This window comes from Staurois parvus, unplaced genomic scaffold, assembly GCF_062004578.1.
Source record: "Staurois parvus isolate SC_StPar_1 unplaced genomic scaffold, SC_StPar_1.0 ptg001181l, whole genome shotgun sequence".
NCBI classification, from domain to species: Eukaryota; Metazoa; Chordata; class Amphibia; order Anura; family Ranidae; genus Staurois; species Staurois parvus.
The window spans coordinates 1,006,230-1,033,025 of record NW_028318977.1 but is presented as its reverse complement, the minus strand read 5'-3'; the positions used below and the strand labels follow the sequence as shown (position 1 = coordinate 1,033,025).

Sequence of the window (26,796 nt, the reverse complement as noted above, 5' to 3'; positions counted from 1 at the left end):
CTCCATCCTGGTGTCCATCTCTCCATCCTGGTGTCCATCTCTCCATCCTGGTGTCCATCTCTCCATCCTGGTGTCCATCTCTCCATCCTGTTGTCCATCTCTCATCTCTCCATCCTGTTGTCCATCTCTCATCTCTCCATCCTGGTGTCCATCTCTCATCTCTCCATCCTGTTGTCCATCTCTCATCTCTCCATCCTGTTGTCCATCTCTCATCTCTCCATCCTGGTGTCCATCTCTCATCTCTCCATCCTGGTGTCCATCTCTCATCTCTCCATCCTGGTGTCCATCTCTCATCTCTCCATCCTGGTGTCCATCTCTCCATCCTGTTGTCCATCTCTCATCTCTCCATCCTGTTGTCCATCTCTCATCTCTCCATCCTGGTGTCCATCTCTCATCTCTCCATCCTGGTGTCCATCTCTCATCTCTCCATCCTGGTGTCCATCTCTCCATCCTGGTGTCCATCTCTCCATCCTGGTGTCCATCTCTCCATCCTGGTGTCCATCTCTCCATCCTGGTGTCCATCTCTCCATCCTGGTGTCCATCTCTCCATCCTGGTGTCCATCTCTCCATCCTGGTGTCCATCTCTCCATCCTGGTGTCCATCTCTCCATCCTGGTGTCCATCTCTCCATCCTGGTGTCCATCTCTCCATCCTGGTGTCCATCTCTCCATCCTGGTGTCCATCTCTCCATCCTGGTGTCCATCTCTCCATCCTGGTGTCCATCTCTCCATCCTGGTGTCCATCTCTCCATCCTGGTGTCCATCTCCATCCTGGTGTCCATCTCTCCATCCTGGTGTCCATCTCTCCATCCTGGTGTCCATCTCTCCATCCTGGTGTCCATCTCTCCATCCTGGTGTCCATCTCTCCATCCTGGTGTCCGTCTCTCATCTCTCCATCCCCGTGTTTGTCTATCATCTCTCCATCCTGATGTCCATCTCTCATCTCTCCATCCCCGTGTCCGTCTGTCGTCTCGTTTGTCCTGCTCTTAAGTTCATTCAGATAAACTGTCTTACAGTTGTCTGTCTGTCCTGCTATCATCTTCCCCTTGCAGTCCTTTTTATTGTTTGTCTGTCTTGTTCCCACCTCCTCTTCACATGAATAAATTCCTTCTTTCCTATTGTATGTCTGTCCTGCTCTCATCTCCTCCTGACATTGATAAAGCTTCCTCCCATTGTCTGTCCTGCTCTCATCTCCTCCTGACATTGATAAGCCTTCCTCCCCTTGTCTGTCCTGCTCTCATCTCCTCCTGACATTGATAAGCCTTCCCCCCCTTGTCTGTCCTGCTCTCATCTGCTCCTGACATTGATAAACCTTCTTCCTGTTGTCTGTCCTCATCTCCTCCTGACATTGATAAACCTTCCTCCCGTTGTCTGTCCTGCTCCCATCTCCTCCTGACATTGATAAGCCTTCCCCCCCTTGTCTGTCCTGCTCTCATCTCCTCCTGACATTGATAAACCTTCTTCCCGTTGTCTGTCCTCATCTCCTCCTGACATTGATAAACCTTCCTCCCGTTGTCTGTCCTGCTCCCATCTCCTCCTGACATTGATAAGCCTTCCCCCCCTTGTCTGTCCTGCTCTCATCTCCTCCTGACATTGATAAGCCTTCCTCCCGTTGTCTGTCTGTCCTACTCACTGCTATTACCCTTCTTCCTGTTGTCAAATGCGTTCCTTCACCTCAGTCTCTGTCTACTCCAAGGTCCCTGGACCCCGTGACTACCTGGACAGCAGCTGTATTGGACGGGATCCCTTTCTCGTCATTTTTGAAGACTTGGATTTAGAGCTCTTGAGGAGAAGGAGAAAAAAATTGTTCTGAAGAGCTCACAGCCCCTTCCACTGATCTGAAAATCCTTCTCCATCTTCTTTTTTGGACTTCACGGCAGAAGGGCAATGAAATCCACCTCGTATTGGTCTGCCAAGTCTCTCTGTCCTCAGAATGAGGGTTGAGGAGCTGCTTCTAGGTGGCAACAAGAAGCAGAGGACACCACACTTTATACATCCCCAAATAAAGACTATCTTTGACTGTCCTTGCCCCTGAAGAGCAGAGAACGTGAACGGGATCCTGGAACGAACCCTCACAATAGCCAGCAAGTTGCCTCTAGAAACCCTTTCCGTCCTGTAAAGCTTGGATGAAATAGTTATAAACCGGTTGGCCCCGGGCTGGCTTGCTCTTTCTGTCTGTTGGGTAACAAAAGGGCTAATGTACCAAACTAAGAGACTAAACCCAGAGACTACGGCCAGACAATCTCACTGTGTAGAAGTTCCTGCTCCAAAGACTCGATTTTTTTTTTTTTTTTTTTCTCCCTCATCCCCCATCAGACTGAAGTGATTCCCGGCCACACTGGGATCCTCCTCCTCAATGTTTTGTATTTGATCCTTCAAAGCTCAATGCCAATGACTGCTGTCCATTGGCCGGCCTGGTGCTCCGGGCAGATGATTGCACTTTTGGAAATGTCTGGATGGCGTTCGTCGAATTCCCTTCCCACTGACGCGGCTCCATTAACACTACCTGGCACTGACTCTTTGTTGTAATCAATTAATGGGCAAGCTTCGAATTGGTTTTTTTTTTTTATTGGAGGTCGATCAGAGGCCGTTCCTAAAGGCCAACCAAAAACGTTCATTCATGAAGCATGCAGTGACGGGAGAAGGTCCATTGGAACCCAAAATGCACCTCAGCCCACCAGCAAAGGTTGCAGGTCCTGCCCATTTAACACGATTTACCCCTTCCACTTCCTGCTGAAGCGCCCAAGGCGGCCGCCATTTTTGCCCACCCCTTCGCCCGGCCCCGTCTGTAAATTGGAAAAGAAATCCTGAGCTTTTTTTTTTTTTTTATGTGGCCTCACGGTTCTTGTTGGAGAATCTTCACTGTATAGTATCATTTCAATTGTTTCTACTGTTGGGTGAAGCTTCGGTTATAAATTACAGTCGGTCCCGTACTTCGTCGGTCCCGTACTTTCTGCGATCCGTATATCCTCGTACCCCAGACACTTCGAGTCGCGGTCAAACCGTGCGGCGTACACGCGTCCGGCGAGTCTGTTGGGTGGAACTGTGGATTATTGTCCTCACGTAAAGTCATACCCTCCCCCTCCAATGTATTTTCTGCATCCTGTGTGCACAAGGCAGTACCTCGTTTTAGCTTTTTTTACGCTTTTTTTTTTTTTTTTTCTGGACACCTGAATACTGCAGTTTGTATCGGTTTTGCCAAATGTACCGGTTCTCTCACCAGCACGTGGAGTGCCAACGTAGGAGGGGGCGCTGTGGACTGGTATGGGGACCACCATACAAATGTGTCTGAGAGCTCTGGGTGGAAGGAGATCACTACCTCTGAGTGTCCTGGAGCTTTAATAAAATCACCCACACAAAGCTTGGCTCCTTGTCTTCATGTCAGAGCGAATGGAGGTTTCCGGTAAGGGTGGTGCTGGTGGTCTGACAACTGTGAGGTCAGCATTCGTAACACACTTCCTGTCCTAGGGTGACAACACCTACTGCCTGTGTCTATGGACATAGGACTACAGAACCCCTCCCCTGCTAGAATTACAGCACATACTGTATCTATGAGCAGCGGTGTTGTCATCTTAGGACAGGACTAGGGTCCTCCTCCTTCTCCATAACATAGGACTACAGAACCCCTCCCCCTGCTAGGATTACAGCACATACTGTATCTATGAGCAGCGGTGTTGTCATCTTAGGACAGGACTAGGGTCCTCCACCTCCATAACATAGGACTACAGAACCTCTCCCCCCGCTAGGATTACAGCACGTACTGTATCTATGGAGCAGCAGTGTTTTCATCTTAGGACAGGACTAGGGTCCTCCTCCTTCTCCATAACATAGGACTACAGAACCCCTCCCCCTGCTAGGATTACAGCATGTACTGTATCTATGGAGCAGCAGTGTTGTCATCTTAGGACAGGACTAGGGTCCTCCACCTCCATAACATAGGACTACAGAACCTCTCCCCCCGCTAGGGTTACAGCACGTACTGTATCTATGGAACAGCAGTGTTTTCATCTTAGGACAGGACTAGGGTCCTCCTCCTTCTCCATAACATAGGACTACAGAACCCCTCCCCCTGCTAGGATTACAGCACGTACTGTATCTATGGAGCAGCGGTGTTGTCATCTTAGGACAGGACTAGGGTCCTCCACCTTCTCCATAACATAGGACTACAGAACACCTCCCCCTGCTAGAATTACAGCACGTACTGTATCTATGGAACAGCAGTGTTGTCATCTTAGGACAGGACTAGGGTCCTCCACCTTCTCCATAATAGGACTACAGAACCCCTCCCCATGCTAGGATTACAGCACTTACTGTACTGTATCTATGGAGCAGCAGTGTTGTCATCTTAGGACAGGTCTAGGGTCCTCCACCTCCATAACATAGGACTACAGAACCCCTCCCCATGCTAGGATTACAGCACTTACTGTATCTATGGAACAGCAGTGTTGTCACCTTAGGGCAGGACTAGGGTCCTCCTTCTCCATAACAGGAAGGAGGGTTTTTGTAGTCCAATGCTAGGTTAACAAATCTCACTCACTGACCACACTGCTCCTTTATAGACACAGTGCAGTGGGTGTTGTCACCCTAGTCCTGGACTATAGAACCCCTCCCCTTGCTAGGATTACAGCACTTACTGTGCTGTATCTATGGAGCAGCAGTGTTGTCATCCTAGGTCAGGACTAGGGTCCTCCTCCCCTTTCCATAACATGGAGGGAGGGGTTATGCAGTCCAGGACTAGGGTAACAACTCTCACTCATCATACTGTATCTATGGAGGGGCAGTGTTGTCCCCCTAGTACAGGACTAAGAACCACCTCTTCTGCTTTACATAGGGGGGATAGGTTCTGTAGTCCTATGTTATGGAGAAGGAGGAGGACCCTAGTCCTGTCCTAAGATGAAAACACTGCTGTTCCATAGATACAGTACGTGCTGTAATCCTAGCGGGGGGAGAGGTTCTGTAGTCCTATGTTATGGAGGTGGAGGACCCTAGTCCTGTCCTAAGATGACAACACTGCTGCTCCATAGATACAGTACGTGCTGTAATCCTAGCAGGGGGAGGGGTTCTGTAGTCCTATGTTATGGAGAAGGAGGAGGACCCTAGTCCTGTCCTAGGGTGACAACACTGCTTCTCCATAGATACAGTACAGTAATTGCTGTAATCCTAGATTTGGACTACAGAACCCCCCCTATCTTAAGGGGAAGAGGAGGTCCTTCGTCCTGTACCAGGGTGACAACACTGCTTCTTCATAGATACAGTATGATGAGTGAGTGTTGTCACCCTAGTCCTGGACTGCATAACCCCTCCCTCCATGTTATGGAAAGGGGAGGAGGACCCTAGTCCTGTCCTAACATGACAACACTGCTGTTCCATAGATACAGTACAGTAAGTGCTGTAATCCTAGCAGGGGGAGGGGTTCTGTAGTCGTGTGTTATGGAAAGGGGAGGAGGACCCTAGTCCTGTCCTAGGGTGACAACACTGCTGCTCCATAGATACAGTACAGTAAGTGCTGTAATCCTAGCATGGGGAGGGGTTCTGTAGTCTTGTACTAGGGTGACAACCCTCACTCATCATACTGTATCTACAAAGAAGCAATGTTGTCACCCGATTACAGGACAAAGGACCGCCTCTTCTCCTTAACATAGGGGGATGAGGTCTGTAGTACAGTCCTAGGCTGACAGCACTCACTGTATTGTGTCTATGGAAGAGCAGCAGCATTCACAACACGCTTCCTGTCCTAGGGTGACAACACCCACTGCACTGTGTCTGTGAAGGAGCAGTGTTGTCACCCTAGGACATGACTAGTGTTCTCCATAACACAAGGAGGGTTCTGTAGTCCAGTGCTAGGGTGACAACCCTCACTGACTGTACTGTTTCTGTGGAGGAGCAGAGCGGTCATCCTAGGACAGGGCTAGGGTCCTCCATAACATAGGAGGGGGTTCTGTAGCCCAGTGCTAGAGTGACCGCGCTCAGGCAATGTACTGTGCCTATGAAGAAGCAATGTTGTCACCCTATTACAGCATATAGGGTTCTCCACTGCTTCATAACAAAGGAGGGAGGGTTTTGTAGTGCAGCACTATGGTGTATGGAGAAGCATCAGTGTCACTCCAGGGCCATGGGGTTAAGGGTGGTGCTAGTGGTCTGACCACTATGTGGGCTGTTATGAGGACGGCATTCACAACACACTTCCTGTCCTAGGGTGACAACATGCACTGCACTGTGTCTATGGAAGAACAGTGTGGTCACCCTAGGACAGGACCAGGGTTGTCACCCTTCTCCATAACATAGGAAGGAGGGATTTTGTAGTCCAGTACTAGGGTGACAACTCTCACTCGGTATACTATATCTATGGTGAGGCAGTGTTGTCACCCTAGTACAGGATAAAGGATCATCTCTTCTGCTTTACATAGGGGGGATGGGTTCTGTAGTCCTATGTGTTGTCACCCTAGAGCAGGACTAGGCATCTCCTCTTCTTTTTAACATAGGAGGGAGGGGTTCTGTAGCCCAGCGCTAGGGTAACAACGCTCACTCACCGTACTGTGTCTATGAACGAGCAGTAATGTCACCCCGGGACAGGACTAGGGTCCTCCTCCATAACATGGGAGGAAGAGGTTCTGTAGTCCAGCACTATGGTGACAGCGCTCAATGTACTGTATGGAGAAGCACCTGTGTCACCCTAGAACAGGACTTCAGTCCTTCTCTGCTCCATGACCTAGAGAGGCGGAGTTCTGTAGTCCAGTGCTAGGGTGATAATACTCTCCGTTCTGTGTCTATGAAGGTGCAGTGCTGTCACCCTAGGACAGGACTAGGGTCATCCTCCTTCTTTACAACATGGGAGGAAGGGGTTCTGTAGTACAATGCTAGGATGACATTGTTTACCCTTCTCTTATTTATGTAGGAGCAGGGGTGTTTCTCCTAGGACAGGACTATGGTTGTTTTCTTCTCTGAAACGTAAGGAGGTGTTCTGTAGTGCAGTGCTAAGGTGACAACTCACGCTTATTGTACTGTAGGGTCCTCATTTTTTCCATAACATAGGAGGGAGGGGTTCTGTAGTCCAGTACTAGGGTGACAACTCTTACTCGTTATACTATATGGTGGGGCAGTGTTGTCACCCTAGTACAGGACAAAGGATCTTCTCTTCTGCTTTACATAGGGGGATGGGTTCTGTAGTCCAGTACTCGGGTGACAACTCTTACTGATTATACTATATCTATGGTGTGGCAGAGTTGTCACCCTAGTACAGGACGAAGGATCATCTCTTCTGCTTTACATAGGTGGGGATGGGTTATGTAGTCCAATGTGTTGTCACTATAGGGTAGGACTAGGGGGCTCCTCTTCTCCATAACATAGGAGGGAGGGGTTCTGTAGTCCAGTACTAGGGTGACAACTCTTACTCATTATACTATATCTATGGTGTGGCAGTGTTGTCACCCTAGTACAGGTTGAAGGATCATCTTGTTTGCTTTACATAGGTGGAATGGGTTCTGTAGTCCAATGTGTTGTCACCATAGGGCAGGACTAGGTGGCGCCTCTTCTCCATAACATAGGAGGGAGGGGTTCTGTAGCCCAGTACTAGGGTGACAACTCTGTGTTCTGTTTCTACAGAGAATCATTGCTGTCACCCAAGGACTGGCTAGGATCCTCCCCTTCTGCATAACATAGGGGCAAGTGTTCTGTAGTCCAGTGCTAGGATGGCAGTGCTTACTCACCATACTGTATCTATGAAGGAGCAGCATCGTCATCCTAGGACAAGGCTAGGGTCCTCCTTTTCTCTATAGTATAAGAGGGAGGGGTTCTGTAGTGCAGTTCTGAGGTGACAACACTCGCTGTACTGTGATCTGTAGAGGAGAACCTAGGAGAGGACTACACAACAGCCATTTGTCTCCATAACATCCCCGATTGTCTGCATAACACAGGTAGTTTCCAGCTCTCAGGATTTCTGGCAGAATCAACAGGTATTTTATTTGCACTTATTGAACAGATATAACATAGGGGGAGGGGTTCTGTAGTCAAGTGACTGGATGACGGCGCTCACTTACTTTACTGTATCTATGGAGGAACAGTGTTGTCAGCCTGGAAGAGGGGTTCTGTAGTCCAGTGCTAGTGTGACAACGCTCACTCTCTGTACCATATATATATATATGAGCAGCGTTGTCACCCTAGGACTACAGAACACTCTCCACTCCAGCCAAAGCCTCTAGCACCAGGGTCTGTCAGACCTTTATTATTGGTTTCTCTTTTTGGGGAGATTTTTCCTCAGGAGATAATTCCTTCAGTAACCCATCAACGTTTTAAAGGTGAACTCTGGGATTGTAATGAATTTGGACCAAAACTTCCTGCTACTCCTGACATTCCCGGTCACTGACCTTATGAAAAGGGAAAAAATGGGGAATGGGCCCTTAATATGCAGGGACAGGCTGGGGAGCAAAGGGCTAGATTACGCTAGGCGTCCTCCACCAAGAAAAAGAGGTGAGATCTATCTGACTTCAAGCCACCTGGTGGCCCCCCTCTGTACATAATTGATGGCCAGTCACCCAACCCCTCTATCAGACACCATAGGGAAGCCATCTGATAGCCCCCTCCGTACCTAACTGATGGCCAGTCACCCAACCCCACTGTCAGACAAAATAGAGGAGCAACCTGGTTGCCCCCCTCTATTCCTAACTGATGGCCAGTCACCCAACCCCTGTCTTTGGACACCATAGGGAAGCCACCTGGTAGCCCCCTCCCTACCTAACTGATGGCCAGTCACCCAACCCCTGTCATTGGACACCATAAGGAAGCAACCTGGTAGCCCCCCTCTGTTCCTAACTGATGGCCGGCCACCCAACCCCACTGTCAGACACCATAGGGGAGCAACCTGGTAGCCGCCTCTGTACCTAACTGATGGCCAGTCACCCAACCCATCTATCCGACACCATAGGGAAGCCACCTGTTAGCCCCCCTCTATTCCTAATTGATGGCCAGTCACGCAATTCCTGTCATTGGACACCATAAGGAAGCCACCTGGTAGCTCCCCTTTATTCCTAACTGATGGCCAGTCACCCAACCCCTCTATCAGACACCATAGAGAAGCCACCTGGTATCCCCCTCTGTACCTAACTGATGGCCAGTCACCCAACCCCTCTATCAGACACCATAGGGAAGCCACCTGGTAGCCCCCTCCGTACCTAACTGATGGCCAGTCACCCAACCCCTCTATCAGACACCATAGGGAAGCCACCTGGTAGCCCCCTCCGTACCTAACTGATGGCCAGTCACCCAACCCATCTATCAGACGCCATAGGGAAGCCACCCGCTAGCCCCCTCCATTTCTAACTGATGGCCAGTCACCCAACCTCTCTATCAGACACCATCGGGAAGCCACCCACTAGCCCCCTCCATTCCTAAGTGATAGTCCAGTCATCCAACCCATCTTTCAGACACCATAGGGAAGCCACCCTGTAGCCCCCTCCCTACCTAACTGATGGCCAGTCACCCAACCCCACTATCAGACACCATAAAGAAGCAACCTGGTAGCCCCCTGCATTGCTAACTGATGGTCAGTCACCCAACCCCTGTCATTGGACACCATAAGGAAGCCAACTGGTAGCCCCCCACTATTCCTAACTGATGGCCAGTCACCCAACCCCTCTATCAGATACCATAGGGAAGCAATCTGGTAGCCCCCTCCCTACCAAACTGATGGCCAGTCACCCAACCCCACTATCAGACACCATAGGGTAGCCGCCTCTGTACCAAACTGATGGCCAGTCACCCAACCCCACTATCAGACACCATAGGGAAGCAACCTGGTAGCCCCCTCCGTACCTAACTGATGGCCAGTCACACAATCCATCCATCAGACACCATAGGGAAGCAACCTGGTAGCCCCCTCCGTACCTAACTGATGGCCAGTCACCCAACCCCTCTATCAGACACCATAAGGAAGCCACCTGGTAGCCCCCTCCATTGCTAACTGATGGCCAGTCACCCAACCCCTGTCATTTGACACCATAGGGAAGCCATCCGGTAGTCCCTTCCCTATTTGACCGATGGCCAATCACACTACTCCTCCATCAGACGCCATAGGGAAGCCACCTGGCAGCCCCCCTCTATTCCTAACTGATGGCCAATCACACTACTCCATCAGACACCATAGGGAAGCCACCTGGTAGCCTTGCCAAATGATGATCACACTACCTCTTTATTAGATGTCACGGGGAGACCACCCGACTGATGTTCAGTCACATGACCCCTATGGTGGTGAAGATTGTGAGGTCACCACCCCACCTCTCAGCCAAACCCAATCACAGTACAGCTTGAAAAAACACATGAGACCGAGCAAGCGCCCCCCTGTGACCAGTGTGCAGAACTACTATAGTGATTTCCATCTTATTTCACACCCATAAGTCATCATTGGGTCTCTGTGCTTCTCTATGCAATGCAGGCAGATCATGGCTGGTGAGAGCTGTACATAGCTTCCTGAAAACATCTCCAGAGCCCCCCCGGGCCATATTTACGGAGTAGGTATTTATCAAGCATGGACATGCTGCGGAGTCCCCCTTTAAGTGGCCCCGTGACGTGCGGATGTGTTGTGTCCCTGCGCCCGTACGTGGAAGCGTATTTGCGTCTTTGTTATTTCTGCGAGTCATTGTGTGAGTCAGTGTCACCTGCTGCCGTTTGTGACAGCTGCAACCTCCTCCTCCCATCCCACCGGGGTCCATCTTATCCAAAAGCTAAAAATACCCCCCCAGGAATTCCCCCCCGGCCCCCTCCGACGTCCGCCTTTAACACTGTCCCTGCGGCAGGCCGTCTCACCAGGGACTGCGGCTGGGTGGCCATGACACCCCCTTGGCAGGAAAGGGGTTAAGGCCATCTCTCCCCTCCCCCCCCCCCATGATAAGACCCTCTATAGTTAGGCAAGGGACGTTGTGTGCCCAGCAGAGGCTCAGAGCCCACTGAAGTCACCTCGGGGGGGGGGAAACAAGAGCGTCCCGTCCATCTCGCCTCGTCCATCTCGCTTCGTCCATCTCGCTTCGTCCATCTCGCCTCGTACTACGGAGGGAATGAATTTCGCCGTGGGCTTCAAGGCTTTAGGGGGGGACACCCAGACCATGGACAACCTGGAGAAGCAGCTGATCTGTCCCATCTGCCTGGAGATGTTCACCAAACCCGTGGTCATCCTGCCCTGCCAGCACAACCTGTGCCGAAAGTGCGCCAACGACATCTTCCAGGTACCGGCCGGTGTACGCAACGCGCTCCCTGACTCGCGTCTACAACGGTTGGGGGGGGCGGAACTAAAAAAAATGGTCCCAGGAACACCAAAGCAGCAGCTTCCCTCATAACAAAGTTTTATTACCTGTTATAACTTCCTGTAACGGGGTGACAACGCTGTTTGTATGTAGCGAAATCACACAGCTATGTTGTCACCAGGGACGGACTGACAACTCACGGGGCCCCCAGGCAATAGGGGATCATGGGGCCCATGTGTCCTTGCCCAAACTCAAAAAAGCCTATGAAAAAGGTACAAGGGGCATCTCATGGGGCCCCCTACTGACCCTGGGCCCTCAATAGGGGATCATGGGGCCCCTGTGTCCTTGCCCAAACTCAAAAAAGCCTATGAAAAAGGTACCAGGGGCATCTCATGGGGCCCCCTACTGACCCTGGGCCCTCGGGCATTGCCCGAGTTTCCAAATGGTCAGGCCTCCCCTTGTTGTCACCATGTGGACAGAGCACTCTAGGGGGTCACCATACACATTACAGTCCTTATACAGGCAGAATTTTTGTCCGAAAGAATAATTGGCCGATATTCGTACTGTTAGTGGGGCAATGTCGTCGGCCAATTTTCGCGGTTCCTCCTCATTTCTTTTATTGGTCATGCTGGAAAATTTACGAAAAACGGCTGATTTTCGTAAGCATTGGTGGCAACAGAACGACCGATTTTTCGTTTTTCAACCGAAAATTTGGCCAATAAACGAGCCATCTATGGCCTGCATTAGATTTACTAAAACAATGAGGACCTACCTAGACCATCCAATCAATCTGTATCCAGGGGCGGACTGACAACTCATGGGGCCCCCGGGCAATAGGGGATCATGGGGCCTCTGTGTCCTTGCCCAAACTCAAAAAAGCCTATGAAAAAGGTACCGGGGCATCTCATGGGACCCCCTACTGACCCCGGGCCCTCAATAGGGGATCATGGGGCCCCTGTGTCCTTGCTCAAACTCAAAAAAGCCTATGAAAAAGGTACCAGGGGCATCTCATGGGGCCCCCTACTGACCCCGGGCCCTCAATAGGGGATCATGGGGCCCCTGTGTCCTTGCTCAAACTCAAAAAAGCCTATGAGGTACCAGGGGCATCTCATGGGGCCCCCTACTGACCCCGGGCCCTGGAGCAGTGCCCGAGTTTCCAAATGGTCAGTCCGCCCCTGTCTGTATCCAAACCAGATGACACATCTAAAAGAGGTTGTACAATCAGATTGTGTCGTGTACCTTCGCCTTCGATGGTGATGTAGATTTTAAGAGCGGCAAAACAATTTAAGCCCCGGGATGGACAAGCCGGACTGGGAACTGGAGAGCCGCGACTTATCGACATCCGTTCCTGGACAACTCCGTAATTAATTCCAAAAATAACTCCGACTCTCCCTCCAATATCGTATACCCAAAATTTATACTGGGGACGGCGAACGCAATGTACTTATAATTCGATATATGTCATATAATTAAAATGCATCGTTCTAATGAAAAAAAAAACAATTTCAAATTAAATATTATTGCAAACAGCAATCACGCTTTAAAATAATATAAAAATATATTAAAAAAAATATATATATTATATAATATTATATATATATAATATAAATAACATTAAAACAATAACTTATAGAAAATACGATACGTTACAATTAAATATAATTTTATTATTAAAAATTATTAATTAATATAATAATAAGAAGAAGAAAATATAACGTAATACAGTTAAATATAAGAAATACTTATATTTAAAAAATAAATATTAATTACATGGGGTCTAAAAATGACTTAAAAAAAAATATATATATTTATATAAAATATAATAATTATATAAATAAAAAAAAACAAATGGGGAAATAATAATAATAATAATGATTTTTTAATAAAACATATTACATTTATTAAAACAAAAAGAAATAAGGATGGAATGTCCCCAAAATGCCTGACATAAGCCTGTACATAGGAACATGGAAAAAGGGTTTTGATCTTTACCTTGTTGTCTGAGTGTAGATCTGTGTTTGTCCGAGGGGCGGACTGACAACTCATGGGGCCCCCGGGCAATAGGGGATCATGGGGCCCCTGTGTCTTTGCCCAAACTCAAAAAAGCGTATGAAAAAGGTACCAGGGGCATTTCATGGGGCCCCCTACTGACCCCGGGCCCTCGGGCAGTGCTTGAGTGTTCGAATGGTCAGTCCACCCCTGGTTTGTCCTGATCATGTCTATTATGTATGTATGTACAGTATGTATGTGTATCCTATGTACATGTGTGTGTGATACCCCCATTTCCATCTTGGAACGGGGTTAGAACTGCATTGGTCAACCACACTAATATGGGGCAATGACATCACCAAAGGGCATCCCATAATATTTAGTAAATATTCAGTGTCACAGACAGCAAATGCACAACAGGAGACGGCCAATGACTGCAGACATACGATACTACAGGAGATTGTCAAAGAATGCAGAAATACAATAGGAGATCGCCAGAGACTACTGACATACTACAGGAGATGGGCAGAGACTGCAGACATACTACAGGAGATGGTCAGAGACTATGGAGACATACTACAGGAGATGGTCAGAGACTACGGAGACATACTACAGGAGATGGTCAGAGACTACTGACATACTACAGGAGATGGGCAGAGACTGCAGACATACTACAGGAGATGGGCAGAGACTGCAGACATACTACAGGAGATGGTCAGAGACTATGGAGACATACTACAGGAGATGGTCAGAGACTGCAGACATACTACAGGAGATGGGCAGAGACTGCAGACATACTACAGGAGATGGTCAGAGACTGCAGACATACTACAGGAGATGGGCAGAGACTGCAGACATACTACAAGAGATGGGCAGAGACTGCAGACATACTACAAGAGATGGTCAGAGACTATGGAGACATACTACAGGAGATGGTCAGAGACTGCAGACATACTACAGGAGATGGGCAGAGACTGCAGACATACTACAGGAGATGGGCAGAGACTGCAGATATGATACAGGAGATAATCAGAGAGTGCAGACATACTGCAGGAGATGGTCAGAGAATGCAGACATACTACAGGAGATGATCAGAGACTGCAGACATACTACAGGAGATTTGCAGAGACTGCAGACATACTACAGGAGATGGTCAGAGACTATGGAGACATACTACAGGAGATGGTCAGAGACTGCAGACATACTACAGGAGATGGGCAGAGACTGCAGACATACTACAGGAGATGGGCAGAGACTGCAGACATACTACAGGAGATGGTCAGAGACTGCAGACATACTACAGGAGATGGGCAGAGACTGCAGACATACTACAGGAGATGGGCAGAGACTGCAGACATACTACAGGAGATTGGCAGAGACTGCAGACATACTACAGGAGATGACCAGAGACTGCAGACATACTGCAGGAGATGGTCAGAGAATGCAGACATACTACAGGAGATGATCAGAGACTGCAGACATACTACAGGCAGGGGCAGACTGACAACTCATGGGGTCCCCGGGCAATAGGGGATCATGGGGCCCCTGTGTCCTTGCCCACACTCAAAGCACACCCAAAAAAGCCCATAAAAGGTACCAGGGGCATTTCATGGGGCCCCCTACTGACCCCGGGCCCTCGGGCAGTGCCCGAGTGCTCGAATGGTTAGTCCGCCCCTGACTACAGGAGATGGTCAGAGACTGCAGATATGATACAGGAGATAATCAGAGAGGGCAGACATACTGCAGGAGATGGTCAGAGACTGCAGACATACTACAGGAGATGGTCAGGGATACGGAGACATACTACAGGAGATGGTCAGGGATACGGAGACATACTACAGGAGATGGTCAGAGACTACGGAGACATACTATAGGAGATGGTCAGAGACTGCAGATATGATACAGGAGATGGTCAGGGACTACAGAGACATACTACGGAGATGGTCGGAACTGCAAACCTACCACAGGAGATTGTCAGAGAATGCAGACATAATACAGGAGATGATCAAAGACTACAGACATACTACAGGAGAAGGTCAGAGACTACAGACATAATACAGGAGAAGGTCAGAGACTGCAGACATAATACAGGAGAAGGTCAGAGACTGCAGACATACTACAGGAGATGGTCAGAGACTGTGGAGACATACTACAGGAGATGGTCAGAGACTGCAGACATACTACAGGAGATGGTCAGAGACTGTGGAGACATACTACAAGAGTTGGTCAGAGACTGCAGAGACATACTACAGGAGATGGTCAGAGACTGCAGACATACTACAGGAGATGACCAGAGACTGCGGACATAGTAGAGGAGATGGTAAGAGACTATGGAGACATACTACAGGAGATGATCAGAGACTGCAGACATACTACAGGAGACAGGGGCGGACTGACCATTTGGAAACTCGGGCACTGCCCGAGGGGCCGGGGTCAGTAGGGGGCCCCATGAGATGTCCCTGGTACCATTTTCATAGACTTTTTTGACTTTGGGCAAGGACACAGGGGCCCCATGATCCCCTATTGCCCGGGGGCCCCATGAGTTGTCAGTCCGCCCCTGACAGGAGATGATCAGAGACTGCAGAGACATACTACAGGAGATGGTCAGAGACTACAAACCTACTACAGGAGATGCTCAGAGACTGCAGACATACTACAGGAGATGGTCAACGACTGCAGACATACTACAGGAGATGATCAGAGACTGCGGACATACTACAGGAGATGGTCAAAGACTACAAACCTACTACAGGAGAACGTCAGAGACTGCAGACATAATACAGGAGATGGTCAGAGACTGCAGAGACATACTACAGGAGATGGTCAGAGACTGCAGAGACATACTACAGGAGATGGTCAGAGACTGCAGAGACATACTACAGGAGATGGTCAGAGACTGCAGAGACATACTACAGGAGATGGTCAGAGACTACAAACCTACTACAGGAGAAGGTCAGAGACTGCAGACATACTACAGGAGATGGTCAGAGACTACGGAGACATACTACAGGAGATGGTCAGAGACTACGGAGACATACTACAGGAGATGGTCAGAGACTGCGGAGACATACTACAGGAGATGGTCAGAGACTACAGAGACACACTACAGGAGATGGTCAGAGACTGCAGAGACATACTACAGGAGATGGTCAGAGACTACGGAGACATACTACAGGAGATGATCAGAGACTGTAGACACACTACAAGAGATGATCAGAGACTGCAGACATACTACAGGAGATGATCAGAGACTGCAGACATACTTCAGGAGATGGTCAGAGAATGTAGACACACTACAGGAGATGATCAGAGACTGCAGAGACATACTATAGGAGATGGTCAGAGACTGGAGACTTACTACAGGAGATGGTCAGAGACTGAAGAGACATACTATAGGAGATGGTCAGAGACTGAAGACATACTACAGAAGATGATCAGAGACTGCAGAGACATACAAAAGAGATGGTCAGAGACTGTAGACACACTACAGGAGATGATCAGAGACTGCAGAGATATACTACAGGAGATGATCAGAGACTACAGAGACATACTACAGGAGACGATCAGAGACATACTACAGGAGATGATCAGAGACTGCAGAGACATACTACAGGAGATGGTAAGAGACTGCAGAGGCATACTATAGGAGATGACCAGAGACTGCAGAGACATACTACAGGAGATGATCAGAGACTGCAGAGACATACTACAGGAGATGGTCAGAGACTGCAGAGACATACTACAGGAGATGGTCAGAGACTGCAGAGGCATACTATAGGAGATGGTCAGAGACTAGAAGTACAAGTTGGAAGGAAGGGGTGCTCAGAGAAGTACCGTGTCGTTCCAGGGAGTCGTGACTTGGCTCATATAGCCCACCTAAGGTGTGGAGTTGTGGACGTGTGTCGGTGGATTAGATATTGGTCGGGTTTCAGACGTGATAAATTATTTCTTCTGCTTGGCTCAGTGTTGGCTTCTTATATGTCTGTGATGGTTGGGACAGATCTGTCCATGTGATCAGGGGTGTCTTGTGGCCGGGCAGGGCTATCCTCAGAGAGAAACGTGAAGGCTTCCAGTGTTGAAGTCTGTTTCTGAAAATGCTAGTCACCTGATGCTGAAGCCAGTGGATGAGCATAATAGCCAGGTGACAAAAAAACAGCAGTGGTGTAATGGCACATTGTGGCCAGCAGGTATCTGAGGACCATGGGAAGGGACAGACCATGGAAGATACTACACAGTATTTGTACCATGAGTACCAGGACAGGCCCAAGTCAAGAGACATGCAAGTACTGGACTATGAGCCACGAGGCTGTAAGGGAACTCCTTGCTGCTTTAGGGAGCCTACACTCCTCGTATTTTATAGGGAAGACCAACAGATTTTGAGTTAAATCCTAAAAGTGCACAAAAAAAAAACAGCAGTGGTATAATGGCACATTATGGCCAGTAGGCATCTGAGGACCATGGGAAGGGACAGACCATGGAAGATACTACACAGTATTTGTACCATGAATACCAGGACAGGGCCAAGTCAAGAGACATGCAAGTACTGGACTATGACTATGGAAGATACTACACAGTATTTGTACAGGAAGTCTTTGTTGGTAGTTATGGTTTGTAGTTTTCAGCTAAGTACATAGTGTCTTTTGAAGAATATTGTGTCTGTTGTGGAACAACTGCTCTCACTGTCTGCTGGTGGTGACATAATACAAAGTGTCTTGGCTACTAACACTAGGCTCCACCACGTTCCAGTTCCACCAGACTGAAATAGCTCCTCCAAACCCATGAGGAATGATTGCTCCCAGGTGACATTTGTGATGATATTGCACCTTCAGCTGTAGGCCGTCGTGGCGCCTTCCACTGCCAGTTGATATGGCTCCTCCAAACTCAGCAGATGGGACTGTTTCCTGAGGACATCTGGAATGACATGGTACCTTTGGATCCTTCCACTGCAGGTTTAAATGGCTTGTCCAAATCCAGGGGAGTTTTAATATTTCAAGTTGCCATCTAAGATAACATGGCTCCTTCTACTCCAGTCTGTCATGGATGGTTTCTTCCACTGCAGATTGAAATGACCTCTTCAAACCCATGGGATGTGACTGCTTCAAGGTGACATCTGGGATGACATGGCACCTTCATTTGCCAGTTGATATGGCTCCTCCAAACCCAGGAAATGTGACTGCTTCTAGGTGACATGACTCCTTCATGGCTCTCATGGCTCCTTCCATTGCAGGTTGAAATGGCACACCCAAGCCCAGGGGAGTTTTACTACTTCAAGTTGCCATCTAAGATAACATGGTTCCTTCTACTCCAGTCTGTCATGGATGGTTTCTTCCACTGCAGATTGAAATGACCTCTTCAAACCCATGGGATGTGACTGCTTCAAGGTGACATCTGGGATGACATGGCACCTTCATTTGCCAGTTGATATGGCTCCTCCAAACCCAGGAAATGTGACTGCTTCTAGGTGACATGACTCCTTCATGGCTGTCATGGCTCCTTCCATTGCAGGTTGAAATGGCACACCCAAGCCCAGGGGAGTTTTACTACTTCAAGTTGCCATCTAAGATAACATGGCTCCTTCTACTCCAGTCTGTCATGGATGGTTTCTTCTACTGCAGATTGAAATGACCTCTTCAACCCCATGGGATGTGACTGCTTCAAGGTGACATCTGGGATGACATGGCATCTTCAAATCTTAATTGTAATGGCTCCTTCCTTTGCCAGTTGTTATGGCTCCTCCAAACCCAGGGAATGTGACTGCTCCTAGGTGACATCTGGGATGACATGGCACGTTCAACTCCTGGCTGTCAAGGCTCCTTCCACTACCAGTTGATATGCTTCCTCCAAACCCAATGGATATGATTTCTCTAAGGTGAAATCTAGGATGACATGGCATCTTGAGCTCTAGGCTGTCATGGCTCCTTCCACGGCAGGTAAAAAAGGCTCCTCCAAACCATGGGGATATGACTTCTCCCAGGTGACATCTGGAATTACATGGTTTCTATATCATTTGGCTGTCATTGCTGCTTACAACGCTGGTTTTGTATGACTCCAGCAAACCCAGGTGTACTGCTCCCAGATAACATCTGGAATGACATGGTGTCTTCAGTTCCAGGCTGTAATGGCTCCTCCCATTGAAGCTGACATGGCTCTTCCAACTTTACATTGTGGGGATGTTATTCCTCCCAGATGACATCTAAGATAACATGGGTCCTTCCACTCCAGTCTGTCATGGCTCCTTCCACTGAGGGTTGAAATGTCTCCTCCAAACCCAGGGAATGTGACTGCTCCCAGGTGACATTCGGAGTGATGTAGCATCTTCAGCTTTTAGCTGTCATGGCTCCTTCCAATGTTGGTTGATATGGCTCCTCCAAACCCACAGGATGTGACTGCTCCAAGGTGACATCTGGAATGACAAGGCACCTTCAAGTCCAGGCTGCCATGGCTCATTCTACTGCAGGTTTCAATGGCTTTTGCAAACTTAGAGGACGTGACTGCTCCCAGGTAACATCTGCAATGACATGGCACCTTCAGCTTCAGATAGTCATGGCTCCTCTAGATGCAACATGGCTCTTCCAACTCCACATTGACAGTCCTCCCACTGTGGATTCCATGGCTCTTCCAACTGCAGGTAATGTTGTTCCTCCCGATTGACATCTAGGATAATAGGATAATATGGGTCCTTCCTCTGCAGGCTGTCATGGCTCATTCCACTACAGGTTGAACATTTTCCCCAAACCCAGGAAACGTGACTGTTTCTGATTGACACCTGGAATGACATGACAGCTCCAAGCTCTCATTGTTTCTCTCAGTGCAGCTGACATGGCTCTTCCAGCTCTTCATTGGCAGTTCCCCTACTGCCGATGTCATAGTTCTTTCCATCGTTGATCCTCTTGGTTGACATCTGGGTTAACATGGCTTTTTCCACTCCAGGGTGTCACGGCTCCTCCCACTGTGTGTATTCTGACACAGCCCATGCACACTTCTTTATTAATGTGGAAAAGAGAAGGTGGTGAGAATAAATAGGGGACGATGGGAGGATACAGATGAAGATGAAGAGTCAATGGAAGGTGTGAAGACCTGCATTCAATGACCGGAGATATTTGGAGAGAATTTTGTATTTCTACTGTCTGATCCTCCCAGTATTTAGCAGGGAGTTGAGGACATGGCATGGACAAAGAAAGGTAAGTACAGTATGGAACCAGATTGGTGGCACTCAGGATCTAAACCTTCCTATCCCGTACAGTCAAGGAATCCACCATGTTAGCCTCTGTTTAATCTGCTGTTGACATGATGCTATGACACCAGCCATTTGATGGCTTGTTTGGTTGAGTGCTAACATAAGCACAATGGTAACTGTGAAGGTCCTTGTCATTGACATGTATTCAATTTGTATATCAAATCATGAATTTGCAGAATATTACGCATAAAACTGTGAACTGTCAACACATAATAATAAGACATTCCCCCACCACACCCGGTACTAAACATAATTTTCCAATACAGTAATATTTTCTTTATCTCCAGGCTTCCAACCCATTGTGGCAGTCCCGGGGCTCCAGCACGGTGTCCTCAGGGGGACGTTTCCGCTGTCCATCCTGCCGTCATGAAGTGGTCCTTGACAGACATGGAGTCTATGGACTGCAACGGAACCTGCTGGTGGAAAATATCATCGACATCTATAAGCAGGAGTCATCCAGGTAAATCTTGATCTTGACCAATACAACGCCTAAAGCTGATCGGTGTTCTTTGTACAACAATACAGTTTGGAGTTGCAATAAAAAATATTGGAGTAGAGGGATGGTTAGCAGTAGGTGGTCACATTCAGGACTTATTCTGTCTCGTTGAAGATGTTTCGTTGCTTCCCCAAGCCACTTCTTGAGTTCTAACAATTAACGCAATACTGAAACTGGACTTGTTGAAGATGTTTCATTGCTTCCCCAAGCCACTTCTTGAGTTCTAACGATTAACTCAATACTGAAACTGGACTTGCTGAAGATGTTTTGTAGCTTCCCCAAGCCACTTCTTCAGTTCTAATGATTATAGCTCAATACTGGACATGTTCTGTAATGTTGAAGACATTTCGTAGCTTCTCTTCTTCAGTTATAATGACTGTAACCCATTGAATGGCTTGGGGAAAACACCAACATCTTCAACATTACAGAACATGTCCAGCTGAACGTGACCAAGCTCTGCTAGCTATACCATGACCTGGAGAAATGAGAACCTTTACAGAGTAAGAGGATGGTTCAGCACGCTTGTTTTTCCAATCCATAATTTGTCTCCATTTTGTCCAGGCCTCTGAATACAAAGACGACAGAGCAGCATTTGTTGTGTGAGGAACACGAGGATGAGAAAATCAACATTTATTGCTTAACCTGTGAGATTCCTACCTGTTCCATGTGTAAGGTTTTCGGGGCCCACAAGGACTGTGAAGTGGCTCCTTTGTCCAGCATCTACAAAAGACAGAAGGTACTTCCTGAATATATATGAGAGGTTTTATCTCGAGACCAGGGGCGGACTGACAACTCATGGGGCCCCCGGGCAATAGGGGATCATAAGGGCCCCTGTGTCCTTGCCCAAACAAAAAAGCCTATAAAAAAGGTACCAGGGGCATCTCATGGGGCCCCCTATTGACCCCAGGCCCTCGGGCAGTGCCCGAGTTTCCAAATGGTCAGTCCGCCCCTGCTCGAGACCCATATCATAGCTGTGATTGGTGGAAGAGGTCACACAAGTACATACGTACATCTACCAAGGTTGGTCAGGGCTGGAAATCCTGAGATGTGAACCCTTCATTGCATACTGGAAATGAAGTCATTGACATGGTGTGTTTAAACCACTGAGGCTCTGCGACATTTATGCACCGTGGCCCCAGGTTTACAAGGTGCTTCAATATGGTGATGAGAAAACCTGCCTAGTTCACACATTCTCCCCCTGATTTTATCTTGTTAGAGTCAATAGGAGAGGTTGCGACATGTATGTACCTTGGCCCCAGGTTTACGAGGTGCTCCAGTATGGTGATGAGAAAACCTGCCCAGTTCTCAAATTCTCCCTCTGATTGTATCTTGTTAGAGTCAGTAAGAGATGTTGAACATACAATTATATTTTCAATCAATATCCTAGCAAACAGCATTTCTCAGTCATGGAGTCCCAAGGCACACCAGCTAAAAAACAAAATTTTACATATCAATGGGAAACCTGAGCCTGGGACAAGGAACACAACTTTCTTGATGAAATTAGCTTCACATCAGAAGCTTCCCATCATGTTGGAGACCTCCCATCACGTCAGAGGTCCCCCATCACACCAGATGTCCCCCTTAGCACGAGAAGCCCCCCATCACATGTCAGAGTCCCCCCATCAAAGAGCCCCTTAATTACATAGTCCCCTCCAACACCAAGCCCCCTAATCACATAGTCCCCCATCACTGACCCCCCAATCATGCAGTTGCCCATCACAGGGTCGCTAATCCTGTGACAAGGAACACAACTTTCTTGATGAAATTAGCTTCACATCAGAAGCTTTCCATCATGTTGGAGGCCTCCCATCATGTCAGAGGTCCCCCCATCACATCAGATGTCCCCCTTAGCACGAGAAGCCCCCATCACATGTCAGAGTCCCCCCATCAAAAAGCCCCTTAATTAGATAGTCCCCCCCATCACCAAGCCCCCTAATCACATAGTCCCCCATCACCGACCCCCCAGTCATGCAGTTGCCCATCACAGGGGACAAGGAACACAACTTTCTTGATGAAATTAGCTTCACATCAGAAGCTTCCCATCATGTCAGAGGCCCCCCATCATGTCAGTGGTCCCCCCATCACGTCAGAGGTCCTCTCATCACATCAGAGGTCCCCCTTAACATGAGAAGCCCCCATCACATGTCAGAGTCCACCTATCAAACAGCCCACTAATTACATAGTCCCCCCTATCACACAGCCCCCTAATCACATAGTCCCCCATCACTGACCCCCTAATCATGCAGTCACCCATTACAGGACCTCCAATCATACAGTTCCTCCATCACAGAGCCTACCAATCACGTGGTTCCCTCTTAACATCTGAACCCTACCATTTGACTCTAGCAGCGTGACAGAAGGTAGAGCAGGTCTGGAGGAAGCAGATTTCAATCTTCTCCCCAATGCTGGGGTGGTCCTACTTGCCACCTGCCCTGGATCAAAGTCATGGGTTGCCATTGTGTGGGCAGATCTGCCACCAGCACTACAGAAACGAATGACACCATGGGGTTGATTTACTAAAACTGGAGAGTGAAAACTCTGGTGAAGTTGTGCATGGTAGCCAATCTGCTTCTAAGTTCAGCTTGGTCAATTAAGCTTTGACAATAACACCAAAGAAGCTGCACCAGATGTTGCACTCTACAGTTTTAGTAAATCAACCCCCATGCGTCCTGATCCTAGAGTGTCAATGGTTGTTATGGTGCTGATGGTCGGCCCGCCCAAGCCATGGCAACTCATGAAGCTGATCAAGGGCAGGCTAGGTCCTGTACTTGCGGCACCCCAGAAGTAACTGAAACAGCACCCCATGGTGCCATGGCACCCTAGTTTAGAAACACTGTCCTAAAAAACATAAGTTGGCTTGACTGTTGGCAAAGGTCTAAAGTAATATTCGGTGTGTGAATGGGGCATCTCACCTGTTAGTGCCATCTGAATTTTATTTTCTATAAATATTTAGTACCCTAGCTTAGGTTGGGGTCCAGCCAGCCAACATCCATTATAATTTACACGGAGCTAGGTTTCTGCAAATTTTTAGCTGCCCACGATGAGCTGGGTGTCCGTTCTTTGCCAGGTGTTCCTGAGGTCCCCCAGAGCAATATGAAGAGTATCTAGAAGTCTTGAAATGTTTATTACCTACGCCATTACCTATTCTTCATTTACTAAAATGACCTGTCCATATTATCTCCAATCATCAATCATGGTCAGCATACAAGCCCTGATGAAGGAGGATGTGAAACGCGTTGGGTATAGCTTCCTTTTGTTGTGAAAAATATACTTTTTCTGGACTTATCCAATACCTGTGGCACTCTCGTTCTTTTACATAGTCTTCAGATTGCTCCGGGAACCCCCAGGAACTTCCCCTGGAAGCCTGGAATAATTCACATTTGTGTCCAGCACTCCACCAACACGTCTTCTAGCTCTGTTTTCTTCTGAACTATAAATGAAATGACCAATATTCTTGTCTCCCCAGAGCGACCTCAGTGATGGGATTGCGATGCTGGTTGCTGGCAATGATCGGATTCAGGCAATTATCACACAGATGGAGGAGATCTGCAAAAGTGTTGAAGTGAGTGATACTGACACCTGCTGATAGTAGTCTGTGTTTTCCTTTTGCCTATAGTAGTGATGTCTAGAAGTCTCAGATAAAGTGTACCTGGTCTTTGAATGTCTCCTGTAGCATACCCTTAGTCACCAACTACTATAGCATTTTTCTGAACATGTCTACACTCTCTGACCATCTCTTGTAGCATGACTGGAGTCTTTGACCATCTCCTGTAATATTTCTGAAGTCTTTGACCCTCTCTTAGAGCATGGCTGGAGTCTCTGACCTTCTCCTAGTATGTTTCCAGTCTTTGACCATCTCTGATAGCATGACTGGAGTCTTTGACCATCTACTAGTATGTCTCCAGTCTCTGACCATCTACTAGTATGTCTCCAGTCTCTGACCATCTATAGTAATATGTCTACACTCTCTGATCATCTCTTGTAGCATGACTGAAGTCTTTGACCATCTACTAGTATGTCTCAAGTCTCTGACCATCTACCGTAGTATGTCTACACTTTCTGGCCATCTCTTGTAGAATGACTGGAGTCTTTGACCATCTACTAGTATGTCTCCAGTCTCTGACCATCTATTGTAGTATGTCTCCAGACTCTGACCATCTCTTGTAGCATGAATGGAGTCTTTGACCATCTACTAGTATGTCTCCAGTCTCTGACCATCTATTGTAGTATGTCTACACTCTCTGACCATCTCTTGTAGCATGACTGGAGTCTTTGACCATCTACTAGTATGTCTCCAGTCTCTGACCATCTATTGTAGTATGTCTACACTCTCTGACCATCTCTTGTAGCATGAATGGAGTCTTTGACCATCTACAAGTACACGTCAAACTCGAAAAATTTGAATATCGTGCAAAAGTTCGTTTATTTCAGTGCAGCAACTTAAAAGGTGAAACTAATATATGAGATAGACTCATTACATGCAAAGCAAGATAGTTCAAGCCGTAATTTGTCATCATTGTGATGATTATGGCTTACAGCTCATGAAAATTCCAAATCCACAATCTCAGAAAATGAGAATATTGTGAAAAGGTGGAATATTCTCGGCTCAAAGTGTCCCACTCTAATCAGATAATTAATCCAGAACACCTGCAAAGGGTTCCTGAGCCTTTAAATGGTCTCTCAGTCTGGTTCAGCAGGAATCACAATCATGGGAAAGACTGCTGACCTGACAGTTGTGCAGAAAACCATCAATGACACCCTCCATAAGGAGGGAAAGCCTCAAAAGGGAATTGCAAAAGAAGTTGGATGTTCCCAAAGTGCTGTATCAAAGCACATTAATAGAAAGTGATGTGGAAGGGAAAAGTGTGGAAGAAAAAGGTGCACAAGCAGCACGGATGACCGCAGCCTGGAGAGGATTGTCAGGAAAAGGCCATTCAAAAGTGTTGGGGACTTTCACAAGGAGTGGATTGAGGCTGGAGTCAGTGCATCAAAAGCCACCACACACAGACGGATCCTGGGCATGGGCCTCAAATGTCGTATTCCTCTTGTCAAGCCGCTCCTGAACAACAAACAACGTCAGATGCGTCGTACCTGGGCTAAAGAAAAACAGACCTGGCCTGTTGCTCAGTGGTCCAAAGTCCTCTTTTCTGATGAGAGCAACTTTTGCATCTCATTTGGAAAACAAGGACCCTGAGTATGGAGGAAGAATGGAGAGGCACAAGGACCCCGAGTATGGAGGAAGAATGGAGAGGCCCAAGGAGCCCGAGTATGGAGGAAGAATGGAGAGGCACAAGGACCCCGAGTATGGAGGAAGAATGGAGAGGCACAAGGACCCAGAGTATGGAGGAAGAATGGAGAGGCACAAGGACCCCGAGTATGGAGGAAGAATGGGGAGGCCCAAGGACCCAGAGTATGGAGGAAGAATGGAGAGGCACAAGGACCCCGAGTATGGAGGAAGAATGGAGAGGCACAAGGACCCCGAGTATGGAGGAAGAATGGGGAGGCACAAGGACCCCGAGTATGGAGGAAGAATGGAGAGGCACAAGGACCCCGAGTATGGAGGAAGAATGGAGAGGCACAAGGACCCCGAGTATGGAGGAAGAATGGAGAGGCACAAGGACCCCGAGTATGGAGAAAGAATGGAGAGGCACAAGGACCCCGAGTATGGAGAAAGAATGGAGAGGCACAAGGACCCCGAGTATGGAGGAAGAATGGAGAGGCACAAGGACCCAGAGTATGGAGGAAGAATGGAGAGGCACAAGGACCCCGAGTATGGAGGAAGAATGGAGAGGCCCAAGGACCCAGAGTATGGAGGAAGAATGGAGAGGCACAAGGACCCCGAGTA

The 26,796-nt window shown here is 48.1% G+C and overlaps 2 protein-coding genes across 2 annotated transcripts in view; both read left to right on the top strand.

The window, feature by feature from the left end:
- DNAJC5G (DnaJ heat shock protein family (Hsp40) member C5 gamma) overlaps window positions 1-3,358 on the top strand; it is a 29,922-nt gene extending 26,564 nt beyond the window's left edge. Inside the window, exon 6 of the mRNA XM_089659680.1 lies at window positions 1,695-3,358. The gene's annotated coding sequence lies outside the window, so the exon portion shown is untranslated. The remainder of the gene's footprint in view (window positions 1-1,694) is intronic.
- A 7,426-nt stretch (window positions 3,359-10,784) lies between these two features.
- The window catches only part of TRIM54 (tripartite motif containing 54), a 33,293-nt gene continuing 17,281 nt past the window's right edge, over window positions 10,785-26,796 (top strand). The window contains exons 1-4 of the mRNA XM_089659678.1: window positions 10,785-11,211; window positions 20,743-20,915; window positions 21,513-21,687; window positions 24,418-24,513. Of these exons, the coding sequence (XP_089515804.1) occupies window positions 11,044-11,211; window positions 20,743-20,915; window positions 21,513-21,687; window positions 24,418-24,513 (612 nt within the window). The 5' untranslated portion in view covers window positions 10,785-11,043. The remainder of the gene's footprint in view (window positions 11,212-20,742; window positions 20,916-21,512; window positions 21,688-24,417; window positions 24,514-26,796) is intronic.